This window comes from Prunus persica, chromosome G5 (genome assembly GCF_000346465.2).
Source record: "Prunus persica cultivar Lovell chromosome G5, Prunus_persica_NCBIv2, whole genome shotgun sequence".
In the NCBI taxonomy this organism is placed as follows: domain Eukaryota; kingdom Viridiplantae; phylum Streptophyta; class Magnoliopsida; order Rosales; family Rosaceae; genus Prunus; species Prunus persica.
In genome coordinates, this window is record NC_034013.1 from 6,901,845 (window position 1) to 6,922,199 (window position 20,355).

General features: G+C 38.5%; 3 protein-coding genes and 2 long non-coding RNA genes across 5 annotated transcripts; 2 read left to right on the forward strand and 3 right to left on the reverse strand.

Moving 5' to 3' along the window:
• On the forward strand, window positions 10,995–11,956 carry LOC109949319. The gene is made up of 2 exons (XM_020564718.1): window positions 10,995–11,887; window positions 11,947–11,956. The coding sequence occupies exons 1-2, from the start codon at window positions 10,995–10,997 to the stop codon at window positions 11,954–11,956; spliced, it is 903 nt and encodes a 300-aa protein (XP_020420307.1).
• On the forward strand, window positions 12,575–13,309 carry LOC109949320. The gene has a single exon (XM_020564719.1). The coding sequence runs from the start codon at window positions 12,575–12,577 to the stop codon at window positions 13,307–13,309; it is 735 nt and encodes a 244-aa protein (XP_020420308.1).
• On the reverse strand, window positions 13,914–14,342 carry LOC109949118. Its single transcript, XR_002271608.1, has 2 exons — window positions 14,253–14,342; window positions 13,914–14,168 (listed from the first exon to the last, which is right to left on the reverse strand). It is a non-coding gene; the product is annotated as an uncharacterized LOC109949118 (long non-coding RNA).
• Window positions 14,415–14,725, reverse strand: LOC109949117. The gene is made up of 2 exons (XR_002271607.1): window positions 14,638–14,725; window positions 14,415–14,476 (listed from the first exon to the last, which is right to left on the reverse strand). It is a non-coding gene; the product is annotated as an uncharacterized LOC109949117 (long non-coding RNA).
• On the reverse strand, window positions 14,743–16,645 carry LOC109949321. The gene is made up of 6 exons (XM_020564720.1): window positions 16,205–16,645; window positions 15,815–15,970; window positions 15,502–15,636; window positions 15,199–15,426; window positions 14,816–15,106; window positions 14,743–14,763 (listed from the first exon to the last, which is right to left on the reverse strand). Exons 1-6 carry the CDS (start codon window positions 16,643–16,645, stop codon window positions 14,743–14,745), a joined length of 1,272 nt encoding a protein of 423 aa, XP_020420309.1.

Consider the following 20,355-nt stretch of genomic DNA (forward strand, 5'->3'; position numbering starts at 1 on the left):
GAACTTCGTACGAACGTGAATAGTCCTATTTCTTGGATCAATCGATATCGGATTGAGTCCAAAACCAGGAATTTTGTCATGTAAAAAACTTAGCGCGACCCAAAAAAATATGTCGCGCAATTGTAAGAAAGGAAATATTTATGTGGCGCCAAAACTTTGTGCGACGAAAAGTTTCGTCGGAAAAGGAACTTTCGCGCGACAAGAGAGCATTTCCATTAGCCAAAAAAACACGGGAATTGGTTTTTTGCGCAAAAATCGCGCAACCAGTGGACCTTTTGTCGCCTAAAATTAGATGTCGGCTGCATGTTGCGCGATGGGATGTTGAATTTGCACGACGCGATTTGGCGTTTGCGCGACGAAAACTGATGCGACGAAAAATATTCATCGTCGCGCTAAAGTTGTATGTCGACGCGTACTTGGGCGACGAAAATTTAGACTTGCGTGACGAAAGTGGGAGTTTTGCTCGATGAAATATGTTCTTTGCGTGACGAAGTATCTATTCGTCGCACAAAAGTTAATCTTCTTGTAATCTGAGTTACGCCATGGCAGAGGTAGAAAGCTGAGAATTTCTGCCTCTTCTGCTGCTTATGCTAGGAATTCCCTACATTTAGTAGGTGAGTATATTTTGTCATTAGTTTGAGTGTATTCATGTAAATTCATACTAATACTATTAATTTCGTTCTCTGTAGAGATATTTTGTGTGATTAGCGGTTGGTGGAGAACAATTAAGAAGGTAATTTATTTGTTTTATATTTGAATAATTTAAATTCATTACATTGTGTTAAACTTAGGTTGTTATGTGTCTTTTTTTTTTTGTTTGTTAAATTTTGTGTGGCAGAGCACAATGTGTTGTAATGTACAAAGTTAATTGAAATTAACTTCGTACATATTTTTTCATTTTTAGTTAAACTTAGTTTCCCGTTCGAGAGTAGTTAGATTTCGTGCATGGATGCGTAATGCATGATTGTGGTCCAATTATTTCTTGAATTGTCCCATTATTTGGACAGTTTGGGAATGCATAGGCATGTCACGTAATTTACGGCTACAGGATTAGGTTTCGGTTGTGGTGATTTTGGTGTCATCTCTATACGTTCTTCGGGTGGTACGCAGGTATTTTGTACTTACGATACACCTCAAGAACTGTATCGAGATGCTGCCAGAATTTATCCACATCAAAATCTAATCTCATGTAGCTGTAAATTACGTGACATGACTATGCATTCCCGAATGGGATAGGACCCTTACCGGAGGCATAAGGAGAGGCATTATGATTTTGTATGAAGTGGTTGTGATTGTGGTTCCAGGAATTATGAACACGAGGTGGATACATAATCCGAATAGATGCGCAAAGGAGTACTTGGATGGAATCGATGATTTTATTGACTTTGTACGTACACACAATCCGGGTGCAACTAGAATTCGATGTCTGGGTAGGAGGTGTAACAACACATTGTGGGAGACAATTGAAAATGTTCGATTGAATTTAGTAAAAAGTGGAATGATTGAGACATATAGCACTTGGAACCATCACGGGGAACAATTAGACAAAGCTTCCTCTTCAAGGGCCACAAGAGTGGACAATGTTGAACCTATTTTGGATCCTAATGAACAAGTCATGGATATTATAAATGATGCTTTTCTATTTGCATCGACCAACATCAATTAAGAAGAGGAAGATGACATGCCTACACCAATGGATAGTGCGGAGTTCGAACAGTATGAAAAACTGTTAAAAAATGCCAACCAAGAGTTATACCCGGGGTGCGAGAATTTTTCCGTTCTTACGACCATTGTGGAGCTAATGCAGGGAAAAATAAAGTATCATATGTCGAACCCGTGTTTCGATTACTTTTTGGGCCTTTTCAAGAGAATGCTTCCGAAGGACAATTGTTTGCCGAAAGACTATAGACACGCGCAAAATGTCTTCAATGGCCTTGGATTGGGTTCTGAAAAAATTCACACATGCAAAAACAATTGTATGTTATTCTACAAAGAGTACGAAACATTGGATACATGCCCTATATGCAATGAGTCGAGGTTCAAAATGACTTCTCATAATAGAATGACTAAGATCCCACAAGAAGTTATGCGTTATCTGCCCCTGAAACCAAGGTTGCAGCGATTGTATATGTCGACGCATACTACCACAAACATGAGATGGCATAAGGAAAAACAGGTAGACGACGATGTGATATGACATCCTGCAGATGGGGAGGCATGGAAAGAGTTCGATCGAACATTCCCCGAGTTTGCTGCTGATTTCCGAAATATTTGATTGGGACTTGCCACTGATAGATTCAATCCATACGGGGTTCTAAACCAACACCACAGCACTTGGCCGATTTTCATATTCCCATATAATTTGCCGCCTTAGAAATGCATGAAAAGGGAATACATGATGATGGCTGTTTTGATAACTGAGGATCCTGGCAGGTCAATCGATGTGTACTTAAGGCCGTTGGTTGATGAGTTGAAGGATTTATGGACAAATGGTGTGCGCACGTTCAATAAGTCGACTGGGAAGATGTTCACTTTACGGGCAGCAGTTATGTGGACTGCGAATGATTTTCTCACATATGCAATGGTTTCTGGATGGAGCACAAAGGGTTATATGGCATGCCCTGTATGCAAGAAAGATGTAACTTCTAGTTGGCATGCTAAAAAAGTTTGTTATCTTGGTCATCGGAGATGGTTGTCATGGGACCATGAGTGGCGGACAAAGGATAAAGAGTTCGACGAGAACACAGAGCGTCGCCTCAGACTGAGGGAATGGTCTGGTGATGAGATCTTGGAACAACTTAACCGTTTGGATTTTACTCTGTTCGGAAAAATAGTTAGTCGGCTCAGACCTTCTACACATTTGAACTGGACGCACAAGTCTATGTTTTTTGAGCTCCCATATTGGTCGAAACTAAAATTGAGGCACAATCTCGACGTTATGCATGTTGAGAAAAATGTGTTTGACACATTGATGGGCACAATTTTAGATATCGAGGGCAAGACAAAGGACACGATCAAAGCGCGTCTTGATTTGGAAAGAATGGGCATACGAAGGGGTTTATGGATGAACAGGGACAGCGATAAAGCTAGAAGGGATCTTGTATTTTTTTCCATCAAACCGAGTGACAAAAAAGATTTTCTAAAGTTTGTATCATCTGTAAAGTTTTCTGATAGGTATAATTCTAATATTGCTCGTTGCGTAAATGTTGACAGGGGTAAATTTGCTGGACTAAAGAGCCATGACTGTCATGTGTTTATGCAACGCCTACTTCCTGTGGGTATTCAACACCTATTGCCAGAAGATATAGTGAAACCAATCATGTTGTTGTCTAGATTTTTTTCACAACTCACGGCGAAAACATTGCGAAAGACACACATTAATCAGTTGCGGCATGACATTGTCCAAGTCCTATGCAAGTTTGAGATGATATTCCCTCCAGCTTTCTTTACAAATATGATCCACGTGATGGTTCACTTGCCAGAAGAGGCATTGCTTGCTGGTCCTGTCAACTATCGTTGGATGTATCCAATAGAAAGGTACGCTTGTTCCTTATTTGTTTATGCTTCATTATCCAGCGCTTGCTAATTTAAATTGAATCGTTTTATTTTTGTAGGCTTCTAGTCGAGCTGAAAAAACTGTATGCAATAGGGCGAAGTCCGAAAGATCAATTATAGAGGCATGGGTTCCATATGAGTAGCTTACTTTCTTTGGAATGTATTTAAAAGATGTCAAGACATCTTTCAATTGTCCTCAGCGCAATAATGATGGAGGTGTGAGAAATGAGAAACTTTCTATTTTTGCCCAAAGCGCACGACCCTTTGGAGATCCTGCACGAGGAGAGTCATTTTCCAGAAAAGACATGGAGGTAGCGCATTGGTTCGTACTGAACAATTGTGATGAGATAATGGCATACTTAGATGAGCATGAGGAGATAGGTGAATAAGTTGAAATCATCGAATTCCCCCACTTACAATGAAGAGTTATATAACTTGCGTTTGGGCCGATTCGGGCTGAATTATTCTCGGGTTGTCATGTTAATGGCATTAAGTTTTTGGGGACTGCACGAGATGACAAGTTGTGTACGCGAAACAACGGTGTCCATGTCCCAGGGGGAGGCGAAAGTACGGACATTGATTTCTATGGCAAACTTACAATTGTCGTGCAATTGCTTTACAAAGACCGATGCCAAGTCATCATGTTTAAGTATCGATGGTTTGATACAAACCCAAGTAGGCAGGGAAGTGTTAAAATCGATCATGGCTTACTATCTGTGAACATTAACAGAACTTGGTATAATGACGATCCTTACATTTTGGCAAACATGGCTACACAGATTGTGTATCTAGATGACCCTAAAGCAAGGAGCGGTTGGAAAGTTGTTTAGAAGATGGATTAGAGGAACGTGTATGCTATACCAGAAATAGACCCAACCGACAATGTCTTTGACCAACGCGCAGAATCTTCAATGGAAAATGATGCGGAAACACTTCGAGATACAAGTGTTATACAAGAATCGTTTCAGATACAAGGAGTCTCTTCAATTGTAATACCGATTCAGTTAATTACAATTGACCTCGGTGATCTTCCGCGCTACGTTGTTGCAATGGGGCACCACATTGACGATGATGTAGTTATAGAGGAGGAGGATTGGGAGACTGAAAGTGAGGATAGCGACGATAACGAAAGTTATTATACTTTAGATAATGAATAGTACAATTTATTTGCTACTTCCCATGTAAAACATAGTCAATGTAATTTTTTGTAAGTTAATTATGTTTATGTAAAGCTTTTGCCAAATATGCTTATTTGAATATATGTACCATAGAATCTTCAAAAGAAAATGAGAAATTAAAATAAATTGGGCTACAAAAGAAATTGAGAAATTAAAATAAATTGGGCTTTAGGCGACAATGAGAAATCAAAAACATAATTAAATAGAAACAAACTTTAACATTTCCTTAGCAAAATAGAAGGACAAAAAATATGAATATGAGAAACAAGCCTTACAAGTCAATGTAATTATTCTCCATTATAATTGAAACAAAAATATGAAGCTCACATTTTTGGGGCCACGCTTAATGGGGTTCAATATTATTTGTCGCGCAAGATGTTCCACGTGACCAATAAATTTGTATTGTTGCTCACGGAACCTTCACGCGACAAATAGGGTTATTTCGTCGTGCAAGATATGTTTACGCGACCAATACATGCGTCGTCGCGCAAATATATATATATAAATATAGACAATGTGTATAATACATTATACTAAGTTATAATATACACTGTATATGTGTGTATATATATATATATTTTCGTGTGTATAGAAATATAGGAATATATAAATATTTATGAGAATTTATTAATACGATTTTATAAAATTTATATGTCATACAATTATATAAATATATAATGTATATATAAATATGAAGGTTTTTTAAATATAAAAATATATATATATATTTGCATGCCATCTATATAATGTATGTGTGTACAAGGAGGAAATATACGTATATAAACAATATGCCTCATTGACATTGTGGTGAGTTTGTACAAGTTAATGTACTCTAACCCTATACGTATACATAATATACTGGCTATGTTGTGGATGAGTAATTAAGTCTTTATTAAATTCAAAATGGTCAATCCTAATTCAATTCAGACCTTATGATCCACATTCTAATCATTTTTTCAAAATAATGGCAAGGAACATCCACTTTTTCCCCATTTAAAGGGGAATTTAGTAATATGATTTTTAAAAAAATTTGCGCGACGAATAGAGCAAATTGTTGCGCACACGTTAGTGGAATGGAGCAAACTGTAGCACATATATGTTTTGAGCGACGAAAGAATCTATTCATCGCTCATAATTTCTTTATGCGATGACGGAAGCTTCGTCGCAATCTGGTATAACTGTGGCTTTAGGGTTTAGGGTTCACGGATCAGGGTTTCGTTTTGCGCGAAGGATAAATTGTCGTCGCGCAAGGGTCTGAAATTTGGAACGTCATGACGTCCTTGCGCGATGGTCATGCTTAACCGTCGGGCAAGGGGTTGAAATTTTTAGGGTTTAGGGTCCTTGCACAACGGTTTGGGTTTTTTTGTCGCGCAAGAGGCTGAAATTTTTTGGGTTTTGGGTCCTTGCGCGACGGTTTGGGTTTTTTTGTCGCTCAAGGGGCTGAAATTTTGGGCGGCCGGACATCCTTGCGCAACGGTTTGTGTTTTTTGTCGCTCAAGGGTGTGAAATTTTGGGCGGGGTGACAGCCTTGCACGACGGTTTCACCTTTCTCGTCGCACAAGGGTCCGCAATTTTGAGCGGCATGAGGTTTTTGCTCAATGGTTTTAGCTTTATCGTCGCGCAAGGGTCAGAAAAATATACGTTGCGCGACGGTTTAAGTCTTCGTTGCGCAAAGGCCTATAAATTTTCTGAAAAACACGACAACCCCTGGTTTGGTCTATCTCCTCCCTTCGTCTCCCTCTCTCTCCTGATTGCCCTCCCTTCATAACCGCCACGTCCTTCCTCCTCAACCCACACATAGCCCTTCTGCCGACCACCCCTTCGAAACTGGGCCGATTTTCGCCGGTCGATTTCTCTCTCCTCCGGCCACGAAACCAGATGATTGAGGCATGCTTTCTCGACTAAATTTCGTGCTCTAGCTGATGGTTGGATAAGGTTTTATGAATTTTTGGTTTTGGTATGTGAATTTGTAGAAAATAAATTGGCCGGTTTTTTATGTCAATTTCAGGCCACTTCCGGCCATTTTTCGGGGTAGGCCCAAGAACCAAAGTGGCTCCAATCGTTGTTTTGAACCTAGGGTAGGAAGCTTGGCCTGTAATTTTGTGAAATTTCCAGCGATCGTTATCGCTTTGGACTCCATGCGTTGACGGTGCGTAGGTACTGTAGTAGGGGGACATTGTGTCCCACTGCGATCCCCTAGTTGTCACGAGCGTGTAGGTGTGTTAGGATTTCAATTTGGTTACCATTTCAATGTCGAACGGATTTCGCCTATTGTGCGATTTTCGGGTTTATTGTGTTCGGACCGTTGGATCGAACTAAAAACCACGCATGTTGTTCCTTGTATTTCTAAGATCGTATAGGATTCGATTGATTTTTGATCGGAATTCCGGATACTCCGGAATTGCTAACCCCAGGGCAAGATATGCTTTAATTAAAATTAGTTAAGATTGTTAAATTGGAAAAAAAAATTATGTTTGTTAATAATTCTGATATGTTTTTGTTTTATTAGTTGTTTCAATATTTATTTTTATTTCATTACATGTTAACCCAATTAGATTAACTATGTTATATGCTTTACCTAAAAAATTATTAAATGTTACATGTTTTTCCTTGCCCAAGATGTCAAACCTTATTCGAAGCCGTAAGGCGGTGACCACTGGACAGAGTTCGCCTCCTCCGGCTCAGCCTGCTGCTATCACTGCTCCAGCACAAATGGAGTAGTTGCCTCGTGATCCCCCAGTCTCCCATGCCCCGACATCATCTGCGTCATCTATGGCTCAACCTCTTAGTGCCAGACGTCGTCATTGCCCCCCCAGCATGAGTGACACAGCATCGACAGACAGTACTGGTGCGTCAGGATCACAACCAGGTAAAGATTGCCTTGAACTCCATCTGTTGTTGTCCAACATTTTTGTATGATTACTATTAACAGTTTACTTTCTATTTCTTTACAGCCAAGAAGAACACCCGGGGACCTTGTCGGCAGTTGAAGACGGCGAAGGTCACCCGAGTGACCAATAGTCAGATTAGCATCGGATACAATGCTCGGCATCGGGCTGCACCAATGGTTGAATTGCATAGCTCTTTGGCCCATGAAGTTGGTCACTTTGTTCGGACCTATTGCCCTATGCAATGGAAGTCTTGGAAGGTCATGCCCGAGGAGATGCGGACGGAGGTGCTCGGACAGTTGTCGGTATGTATTCTACCTTTTAAATGTTTTGTAAGTTCAAACTTTCTATATTTCTATTACTTAATGTATGTAATTAATAAACTGCAGACGAACTACAATTTAGAGGACCTCAATGACGAGTCAGTGGCCTACGTCAACAGACTCTTTGCTGAGAGGTACAAGCAATGGAAGAGCGACCTGCACCACCATTTTCAGTCATTTGATGATCCGCACGTCACTCTTCAGGAGGGTTACCCGAAGGAGCTGGAGGGGAGGAGGATAGCTGGGCATGGCTCTGCGGTCATTTTCAAGAGTCTGAATATGTGGTAATTTTTTTTTTTAATTCAGTTCAATATTATTACACGTTTTTTACTAATGTTTATTTATTTATTTATATTTCATTTCAATTTCAACTAATACGTTTATTTTTTGTATAACAGAAGGTAGCGAAAGCAAATAAGGGCAATAGGAACAAGAAGACGTTTATTTTTTGTATAACAGAAGGCGGTGGCAGGTAATAAAGTTGTTTATATTAAATTTTTAATGTCATTAATATATATTTTTTTTCGTACTAACACTTTTCTTCTCTTGTTCAATTCAGGGGGTCCAAATTCTCAGAAATTGACGTCTTTGGCGACGTTTATGTTCGAGCTGGCAATGAGTTGGCGGAGTCCCTTCATGTAAGTATTATTATATTTTAATTATTATCTTATGCATTCAAGTTTCATAATTACTATATGAATGTTGTAATTAATATTTTATATTATGTCAGTTGTAATTACTATAGGAATGTTGTAATTACCATATAGTAATTACAACTGACATAATATAACAACATTCATGAATATTGCTTTGACAACATTCATGAATATTACTTTGAGAGCAGAGGTGGCCGAGCTAAAGACCCAACTCGCCACATATAGTACCCAGATGGCACAGATGTCACAGCTTCAAGCATCGATCGTTCAGTCCGGTGTTCCAGCTTCGAATGTTGGCCACCAGACTTCTGCCCCTATCGACCATGTCCAGACTTCGGAGCCGCATTTGCAAAACGACGACATAGATTTTGGAGCATTATTTTGATTATTGTTTACTTTTTTCATTATAATTGAAACATTTTTCTTGTATTCTATATATTTATATATTTTTCTCCTGAAATTTGGTTTTCTACATTTTTTTTATTGCAATTTGATTTTATTAAAAAAATATAAATAAATAAATAAACAAAACATTGCAATTAAATAATATATATTTAATTAAATAATATATATCATTTTGCGCGACGAAAAATTGTCGTCGTGCTGATTGCAATATGAAAATATATTTTTTGCACGACGAATGTGATCTTCGTCGCGCATTCGTCGTCCAAATGTTTGCGTCACAAAGATGTCTCTCGTCCCACAAAACGCGCGACGAAACTTTTGTCGTCGCACAAAGTTTCGTGCGATTACGAAATTTTCGTGGCGTAGACATTTCATACACGAAGGATTCTCTCATCCTCAAATTTCTGGGCGACAATCCCTTCTGTCGCACAAGGATTGGCACGATGAAACATTTATTGTCTTGCAAGGGTTGGCGAGACATACGTTATGTGCGACAAATGTTAACCCGTCAGTATTTTCGCTCGACCAATGAACAGTATTTGTCGTGCAAAGCCTTTCTTTACGACCTTTGCGCGACAGCCTGTGCGCGATAAAAAATTATTTGTCACGCAATTTGTAAAATGTAGTAGTGAACTATGCAATACACCAACCACTCCATTTCAGAATGAACTTCGTACGAACCTGAATTGTCAAATTTCTTGGACCAGTCGATATCGGATTGAGCCCAAAACTTGGGGTGTAACAACCCGATCTTTAATTTATTTTTAATTATTAATTTATTCTGATAAAAGACAATTATACCCGTAGAATATTTTATTAGGTTTAAAGTTAACTTTTTGATCGGGAAGGAATTTGGGGATTTGGGTGGTGCATAGAGCTCGACAATACGAGTTCATAGACATGTGGCACACCCAATTTCGAGTTGTAACAAAGGAGAAAAAGTCTATGAAATAAAAGGACATAAAGGGAATTTTGAAATTTCTTATTGCTACAGTACCCAAACTCTTTTTATTTTAGAAAAATTAGGTTTTAGACATAATTAACTTTATTAATTAGTTTGTAAGATATTGGATATTTTGGTTTTAGTTTTAATACCTAGGAAAAAATTACTATTTTGGATTAGCCCAAAGAGAGGCCCAGATTCGTTGGCCCATTTGTAAACCTATACAGTAAATGACGCTTTTGCCCCTGAATGTTTAAACAAGGCGCGACTTCTCTGTTTCGTTTTTGTTCTCGTTCGTTTGGCAGCAGCTTCGTGTTCTTCTCTGTTTCGTCTTCGAGCTCAGTTGTTTGGCAGCAGATTTCGTTCGTTTGGCAGGCAAATTTCGTTCGACGACGAGTAGCAACGACGACGAGCAGAAACGACGAGCAGCAACGACGACGAGCAGCAACGACGACGAGCAGAAACCACCACCAACGACAACCACTGACGACTATCGAAGCGATTTTCACTCTCTTGGGAAAAAAACAGTAAGAAAATGACCCTCTAACACAGATTTGTCTTCGATTTTAGGGATTACACATTTTTGCTGTTGTTCTTTATGCAATGCAGTTTTTGGAAAAATGGATGAATCGTTGGATTCAAAACTACTCTTCGTTTAGGTTTTGCTTCGTTTATAGGGATTAACCATTCAAAATCGTTGGATTCAAAATTTCTGGTTGTTTGTACTAAATTTTGAACCAGAAACTGCAATGCAGTTTCTGGTTCCATAATTCAATTTCAGAGTGCTTTTTGCTAGGGTTTATGGGAATATTATAACTGCTCATGAAATCAAACGTGTTTTGATATTCAGTACTGTCTTTGCATTTTGATTTCTGGTTGTTTGTAGCAAATTTTGAACCAGAAACTGCAATGCAGTTTCTGGTTCCATAATTCAATTTCAGAGTGCTTTTTGCTAGGGTTTATGGGAATGTTATAACTGCTCATGAAGTCAAACGTGTTTTGATATTCTGTTTTTGTTTGTTGTTTTGTTTGCATTTTCAAGGCTAATGGAGGTGTGTGTCATTGCCAAGTGCACATATAAGTCGGAAACCATCATGTTTTCAGTTTCATCAGAGTCATCCATGGTTGATATTTTGAAGACTTTGTGTCTGAGGTTTAGGGGTTTGCAGTTGGGTTGTTTCACATTACGGTATTCGGTGCCCAGTTATCCGAGTTGTTTTCTAGAAACGGATAGCGATTTGGACTTGATGAGGACATTTTTGTTGATATCAAATGAGAAGACTGTTGATATTTTAGTGAAGGATTTATGCGGGAGCAGTGAATATAGTGGTGATTTTTGTGTAAATAAGGAGTTGATAGCATGTGAAAAGGGCGAGTCGTCGTGTTCTAGTACTGTCGAAGACAGAAACGAGTTTTTGGGCAGGTCGAAGAGAGCAAGTGCTAAGCCTTTGTTGTCGAATGAGTGGGAGACATACATACATCATGTGGGGCAGAAGTTTGACGGTGGTGCAGAGGAGTTCCGGTTGAAATTGTGCAAGTACGCTCTTGAAGTAGGATTTAATTTTGAATATGCCGGCAATGACAAGAAGCGGGTGGTTGCTGTTTGTTCGAATAAGAAATTGGAGGGTTGCAGCTGGCGTGTTTATGCTTCTCGTTGTGAAGCTACTGGAAGTTTTGTAATTCGGACGTTAAATAATGTTCATACATGTGCGGGTCGGATACGGGAATCAAAGAGTAAGATGATGAGGTCTCGTGTGGTGTCCTCCCTCATTGTGGACAGAATTCGTGCAAAACCAGAGCTGAAGCCAGTTGAGATTATACACGAGTTCAAAGATTATTATGGTATAGACATTTCATACTACCACGCATGGTTTGGCAAAGAGTTAGCTAAATTGGACGTTCACGGTGATGAGTCGAAGTCCTTCAACGAGTTAGTGTGGTATGCAGACGCCGTAAAGGAAACTAACACTGGTTCTCTCTGCACTCTTGATTGTGAAGCTGGAATTAATCGCTTTCGACGATTTTTTGTGTCTTTTGGCGGTTGCATTGCTGGATTTCAATATTGCATACCCTTGTTGTTCATTGATGCTACGTTTTTGAAGAGCAAGTACAAGGGGCAGCTTCTCTGTGCTTCGGGAAAGAATGGAAATCAAGGTATGGTTACTGTAATGTATTGCAGATTTTCATTTGTTGCAATTTTTAGCAGAAACTGCATTGCAGTTTCCCTTTTTTGAGCAGATTTGTTTTCATAAACTGCACTGCAGTTTCCCTTTTTTGCTTATACTTGTGCTTTTGGTTTTGTTTTGCAGGGTTTTATCCTCTAGCTTTTGGAGTTGTTGATTCTGAGACAGAGGAGAATTGGACTTGGTTTCTTCAACATTTGGCTTCTATATTGCTACCGATGGGGAGAGTGGTGACCTTTTTCTCGGACCGCAATCAAGGTTTGTTAAATGCAATGGGGTTTGTGTTTCCCGGATGGCCTCATTCTTACTGTTATTATCACCTCAAATAGAATTTGATATCAAAGTACCCGAAGTCAGGTTATGGAAAACTGCTCCAAGACCGTGTTATCAATTTATTTAGTAGATGCGCATATGCTGTTACGGAGGAAGAGTTTAAGGTAGCAATGGAGGAGTTGGTGATTGTTGGGAGTTCGAAAGTGAAGACATTTATATCTGATTTGTCTAGAGATCACTATGCCAACGCATTTTTCAAAGGAATGCGTTATGGGGAGATGGCAAACAGTTTAGCGGAGTCCTTTAATAATTGGGTTGGTGTGTTTCGAGATTTGCCGGTGCTACCTTTGATAGAAGGGATTCGACAGAAATTGATGGTATTGAATTCTCAACGACGAATTGAAGCGGAGAAGTGGACAACAGTTTTGTGTCCGGAGATGGAGACTAGACTCTGTGAAAATGCGGAGACCGGTAGGACTTGGGCAGTTCGTCATTCTAATTGCACTGTTTTTGAAGTATTTGCTGATTATTCTGTGATGGTTGATCTCGAGCAAAGGACTTGTTCTTGCCGTCTTTGGCAAATTGACAGTTTTCCTTGCACACATGCGGTGGCTGCAATCCTAGCAAAGAGAGATTCAGTTTATGATTACGTGGAGTGTTACTACAAAACCGACTTCTTTCGAAAAGCCTATGAGAGTCCTATTTTTCCTATTCCAGATATTGGGAAAGGATTGGGCAGCAATGGTTCTGCAGCTGGAGTTGTGCTTCCGCCAATTACAAAAAGGCCAGCCGGAAGACCACCAACAAAGAGGATCAAAGTTTTTGGTGAATTTAAAAGGCCATTGAAATGCAGTCGGTGCAGTGTTGCTAGGCACAATAGGAAGACTTGCAAGGCTATTATATGAACACTCCTCATTTGACAATTTTTTATTTTAGATATGGTTTAGCGAATATATAGTCAGTTTCTGCGTTGCACTTTTTGCAAAAACTGTATTGCAGTTTTAGTTGCTTGTAATTGGCTACACAGCGTCTAATTGGATATTGTGATTCTTTTTTGAAGTTAATGAAAATTATACAATTGTTTAATGAGTGGATATTCGTTTTCGACTGCCATTCAATGCTTGTTTTCAGATTTTGAGCAGATTTTGTTGCAGAAACTGCATTGCAGTTTCTGTTTATTTCAGATTTTGAGCAGATTTTGTTGCAGATTATGAGCAGAAACTACATTTCAATGCTGACCTACTTAAATGTGTTTTGAACAAAGTTTTAGTGCTTTGATTATGGCTTTGGCTTTTGGGTTCTTTTCACATTTTTGGATATTGTGATTCTTTTTTGAAGTTAATGAAAATTATACAATTTTTTAATGAGTGGATATTCATTTTCGACTGCCATTCAATGCTTGTTTTCAGATTTTGAGCAGATTTTGTTGCAGAAACTGCATTGCAGTTTGTTTGTTTCCTTTTGGTTTTGTTGCATCCTGTTCCAAGATTATATTACAGTTTATATATGTATAGGAAATATGTTCTCATATACCATAACTAGAAATATTTACAAACATCCACAAGAATTAAGATACATATTGTCTTGAGTTAACGAAAGGCAAATCACTAGAGACGATTAATTACACAGTTTTTGTGGTGTAGGAGTTTTGTGACATATTGTGCTCGATATTCATTCATGAATTTCTTGTCCACGCTTTTTGGAATGGGCTGTCCTTGTGCTATTTTATCCATATAGAACATGACGAACATGCCGCAATCCAATCTGCAAATGAAATACGAGATTAGTTTTTTTTGCTTTTGAATGATTTCAAACTGTAATGAATAGTTGAGTAGACACAATTCTTACGAAGATGCACTTTGTTGAGCACATTCCATGTCATCCTCAAATGGAAACTGCAATGGATTTTGCATAATCCATTTGAGAGTGAGTTCTTCATGTGGAGTCAAATCTTTTTGTACAAGTGTTGGGGGCCCTTCCTTTTGCTTCACAAGTGTTGGTTTTTTTTTTGTTTCTATGAACACTCGTGCTTGAGGTCTTATATATTCTAGCCACCCTTCAACAATATTAACCTGTTTAAAGAAGAAGAAAAAAAGAGAAAAAGAAATGGTAATCAGTGCATTGCATATTATAGTTTTGGTCTGAAATTAGGCAGTATGTATAATACAGAAACTGCAATGCAGTTTCTGTTTGTGTTTGTGCTGAGAAATTAAGACAGTTTCATTCCACTTACAAAGTTTCGAGCAATGTCAATGCACCTTTCTTCTTTTCTACGTCCCAACGATCTAAGTGGATTGTAGTGTCTCCACTTTCGTTCATTTTTGGAAATGTAATTTCTCTATGTATGTTGCCAACTCCACTTCCAGCTCCTTTGATCTCTTTTCTGCTTGGATAAATATATCCGATTCCACTGTCATGGTGGCAGTCACACATTCTTCATTATCTAATTTCTCTATGTATGTTGCCAACTCCACTTCCAGCTCCTTTGATCTCTTTTCTGCTTGGATAAATATATCCCACAATTCCTTCATTTTCTTCTCACTGTCTTCATTCTTTTCATCCTTCCACAGTTGTAATCTTTCCGGGCAAACGAAGCTAGGATCTTGTTGTTGGCGGTAGTTGATTTGGTCTGTCATGGACTTCACCAAGAGGTCTTGAATTGCATCATCAGGTTTTCCCTCATCATCTTCTTTTTCTTTTTCCTGCATATTGAACAGAAACTAATTAGAAACTGCATTGCATTGGAGGAAACGAAAACCGAAATGCATAATTCACTGTTTAGAGATTCTTATACCTTGTCAAGAGGGTCTCCCTCTTCTCCGGTAGTTTTTCTCTTTTTATATGTTTTCAAAATACCCTGTACAATGAGATTGAATGATTCAGAAACTGCATTGGATAAAATGCAAACTGCAATGTAGAAAACACAAACTGCAATGCACTGTATACAGATTTCAATTACCTTCTCAACAGTGTCTTCCTCTTCCCTGGTAGTTTTTCGCTTTTTAGGAGTTTTGAAAATACCCTGTACAATGAGAATGATTTAGCATGGATTCACATTCAAGATACATTAAAACAGAACATGCGATAAATTGCATACCTCGATGTCATTCAAGTCCTTTATTTGGTTGAATCTTGTGTGGAGTTCCACAAGACTCCATTTAAGAATGGCAGGAGTTTCTTTCTCCTTGCCAAGGATTGGTTGTATGATGTTTGTCCTCTCACACAGTAGAAACTGCACAGTTCAAAAACAAGATATATCAGAAATTAGGTTGGAAACTGCATAGGATAAAACAGAAACTGCATTGCACTAAATGGAAACTGCATAGGATAAAACAGAAACTGCATTGCACTAAATGGAAACTGCATTGCCTAAAACTCAAAATGCATTGCATAAGCCACTGTTTACTTACCAATATTAGGATAGTGCAACCCGAAACAGCTCCTATAGAGGCTTCTCCTCCCTTCTTTGCTTTTCCTTTTGCTTTTGCGGTCAAGGATTCATTCATGTAGTCTGAAACAGCTCTTGCCCACGAATAGCTTGAAAGTGTGTCTAGATTCACGCAGTGCTCAAATAATTTCCAATGCAAAGTAGATGAAGAGTTGGCAAAAAGGAATGTCAAGCACAGCAGAATCAATATTAGGCTGACCACCTCCTTGTCGTAATCAACTTCTTCTTCTTCTTCTTCTTCAGCTTCTTTCTTTTCTTTTCCTTTGTTCATTTTTTTCTTTTGCTCTGTCTTTGCCTTTTCTTTCTTCGGTTGGTTTGCCAAGGCAATTGTCTTTTGTAATTCTGCTTCTACCTGGTTTTTTGAAGGTTTTCCCTTTTCTCCAAAGTGCCTTGTTCTGAAGGTAGCAGTGTACCTATCATTGACAAGTTTGACAGATTTGCCTTCATTTGGCAGTCCTAGAATCTGAGTCACTGCATTGCTTGTGATTTGGAACGATTTGGTTCCAAATTTGAAGGACTTTGTATCCGGATCAAATGTCTTGAGCAGCTGTGCTAAGTCAATGTCCGACTTATTCATGTTATTCATGTCAATTCTCTGGCAGTAAAACAGCTCGATCAAGTTCCAGAAAGGGGTTTTCTTGAGAAACTTCTTCTGCCTTTCATTGAGCTTGTCCTTTATGTCTCTAATGATGCTGTTGAAAGCATAGGCATTGCACCGAAATTGGACATAGTCCGGGTGCTTTGCTTTCCGATCATAGTTTGGCTTTGGCTTTGTTTTGATCCTTTGAGCCATCGTTTTGATTCTGCGCTTTGGTTGGTTTTCAGCTTCATTCTTTTGTGGTGACATTTCTTGTTCCATTTTGTGATATGCACTGCAGTTTTTGTGGTCAAAATCTGCAACAAACAACCAGAAACTGCTGCTCAAAATTTTGATGTGAAAAGAAACCAAAAGGCAAGAACAGTAGCTAAAACGAATATCAAAACACATTTAAATTCATGAGCAGTTATCACATTCCCATAAACCCTAGCAAAAAGCACTCTGAAATTGAATTATGGAACCAGAAACTGCAATGCAGTTTCTGGTCAAAATCTTCTACAAACAACCAGAAATCAAAAAGGCAAGAACAGTAGCTAAAACGAATATCAAAACACATTTAAATTCATGAGCAGTTATCACATTCCCATAAACCCTAGCAAAAAGCACTCTGAAATTGAATTATGGAGTTTCTGGTTCAAAATTTGCTACAAACAACCAGAAATCAAAATGCAAAGACAGTAGCTAAAACTAATATCAAAACACATTTAAATTCATGAGCAGTTATCACATTCCCATAAACCCTAGCAAAAAGCACTCTGAAATTGAATTATGGAACCAGAAACTGCAAGTTCAAAATTTAGTACAAACAACCAGAAATCAAAATGCAAAGACAGTAGCTAAAACTAATATCAAAACACATTTAACTTCATGAGCAGTTATCACATTCCCATAAACCCTAGCAAAAAGCACTATGAAATTGAATTATGGAACCAGAAACTGCATTGCAGTTTCTGGTCAAAATCTTCAACAAACAACCAGAAATCAAAAAGGCAAAAACAGTAGCTAAAACTAATATCAAAACACATTTAAATTCATTTGCAGTTATCACATTCCCATAAACCCTAGCAAAAAGCACTCTGAAATTGAATTATGGAACCAGAAACTGCAATGCAGTTTCTGGTCAAAATCTTCTACAAACAACCAGAAATCAAAAAGGCAAGAACAGTAGCTAAAACGAATATCAAAACACATTTAAATTCATTAGCAGTTATCACATTCCCATAAACCCTAGCAAAAAGCACTCTGAAATTGAATTATGGAACCAGAAACTGCATTGCAGTTTCTGGTCAAAATCTTCTACAAACAACCAGAAATCAAAATGCAAAGACAGTACTGAATATCAAAATACGTTTAACTTCATGAGCAGTTATAACATTCCCATAAACCCTAAACTACATTGTAGAATGAAGAATGAACAGTAAGTTAAATTTCAGAAATCCTTAATCCCTATAAACGAAGCGAAACCTAAACGAAGAGTAGTTTTGAATCCAACGATTCATCCATTTTTCCAAAAACTGCATTGCATAAAGAACAACAGCAAAAATGTGTAATCCCTAAAATCGAAGACAAATCTGTGTTAGAGGGTCATTTTCTTACTGTATTTTTCCCAAGAGAGTGAAAATCGCTTCGATCGTCGTCAGTGGTTGTCGTTGTTGGTGGTGGTCGTTGCTCGTCGTCGTTGCTCGTCGTCGTTGCTGCTCGTTGTTGGTGGTGGTCAGTGTGGAACTATCGTCTGAGTTTCTGTAGTTGAAGATGAAAGGTCGCGCGAAAGGGTTTTTGGAACTGATTCAATTTGAGTAGTGTCGTTTTTTGTTCTGTTTTGAGTCTTGTTATGTCGTTTTGACTGTAAGTTTTGAGTGGGTAAAAACTAAATATCTATATTTGACAATAAAGCACAATGGCACATGTAGTAATTTTAGTGCTCTTCAATGTTATTTTAGTAAAAGTAGGTGTTACTTTATTGTCTTTGGTCTTATATTAATTAAGTAAAATTGTATATCTATCTTTCAAATTAGTAAAGTATTTTATGTGTGAAAACTAAAGCTCCCTTTTATTTTTCTCTCCTTCCTCCCCCAGCAGCTTCAACCATTATTTTCTTCTTCTTTGTTTTTCGACAGTCACTGTAGCAACAGTGACTGTTCGACTTCCAAGCCACAAAATCGACATCGTCGCTCACCGGATGGCCATGCCGCCTTCACAAAAAGTGTTCATCTCGTCCTCCTCTATAAAACCCACCTACGACCCGATTTGATTGGCTAATGATGAGCTCGAATTGAAGCTAAGGAATGGTTAGGCTTTGTCGACGGTATTTTTGTATTTTCCGGCGACCCCAGCCTCGAAATCCGTCGAGCCAGGTATGAAACTTCATCTACTCTTCCTGCTCTATCCATTTACGTAGGTATTAAAGATCGATTTTGAAGTTTTACAGATTGTTTCATATACCCATATTATGCCGACGGTTTTGGCTTCGTTCCGGCTAGTTTCGGTTAGTTTTTGGCCTTGGTCCAAGAACAAAAGTGACTGTAATTGATGTCCTGGACCTAGGGTAGGAATCTTGGCTAACGGTTTAGAGTTTTTCGGGCCGTCCGAGTTTACTCTAGACACCCACGCACTGCCAGCGAGTGTGGCGGCGCGTGGGTAGCGTAGTGTTTGGGCCAAAGGAAATCGCATGCCAGCCCACTTCTCCGAAAAGGCCTGCAAATCAGAAAGCCCAATCCATGTGAAAAACCCACGGCTTTTTCGAAAATGGCAGAGTTGTAAAAAAACACCAATTTAAATGGCAGTTACAAAGCAGATCGATGGAAGAATTGAATTTGGGCCTAGTCTCCAAAATCTACCATTTCTCTCAAAAAGCCCAGGAACAATTTGGTAGATTTTTCTAGAAAAAAACCTGTTCTCAAGGGAGCCTACGTAACTACCTAACTTTGAAAAGAGTCAACAATTTCAACTAAAGTTTGGATTTAACAGGGAATTAGTGAAGATTTCCCCAGTCTGTCATAGACATAGAAAAGATCAAAACCCTTTTCTATATTCAAAAAAATTCGGCAAACATCATTTCCGAGGGATAAGCAGGCTATATTTTCTAAAAAGATAAGTAGGAAAGCAGGAAGTTGTTCATCCGGAAAGATCAAACTAACCATCACAGTTTGAGCTCTCACAAGTTGCAGTTAAATTGGAAAAAGGGATTAGGTTTTCTTTCAAGAAGCACAGGGAAGTGATGGCCATAAGAACTGAGTATTGAGAGCTTATCTGTCAGAATTGATAAAACCCCTTCTTCTTTGTATTTAAAAATGAAAGATCTTTTGAGAATTTTACCGCCCATTATTAAAAGAAAGAAACCCCACTCCAAAGCATTTCTTATAAATATGAGAGGGGGTGAATAGGGCAAAGGACACTCAATTCAACAATCAATCAAACAATCAAAAATCAACGAAAGGCAAAAAACTTAAAATGATCACTTGATCATTGAGAACTTTCAAACAAACTGGAGCAACCAAAAGCTCATTTGAGCCACAAAAGAAGCCAGCTATAGATCAGAACTTCCAAAGTTCAGCCTTAGAGAAATAAGTCATTCAAAACGAGAATTCTCTCGTTACAAATTTGGTTCGGCAAAAGCCAAGACAAGCAGAGTTTGAGTTTTCACAAACATGAAAACCTCAACAAATTTTACAGTGCAGTTCTAGCTTATGAAGTCCTTAAGTCCAGCCACTTCTGCCCCTTCAAACTGAAGAAGCCGTAGTTCTGCCCCCTCAAAAGCCTCCCAAGGCTTGAAGTAGATTAAGGCTATACCAAAATTGAAATTTGGTATCGATTTACAGCTGAAGCTAAGCAGTTGAAGTTGTTAACAACACAGACATACTCAATCCAGTCCGGATCAGAAGTTTCTACCCAGGCAGAAGTGGAAT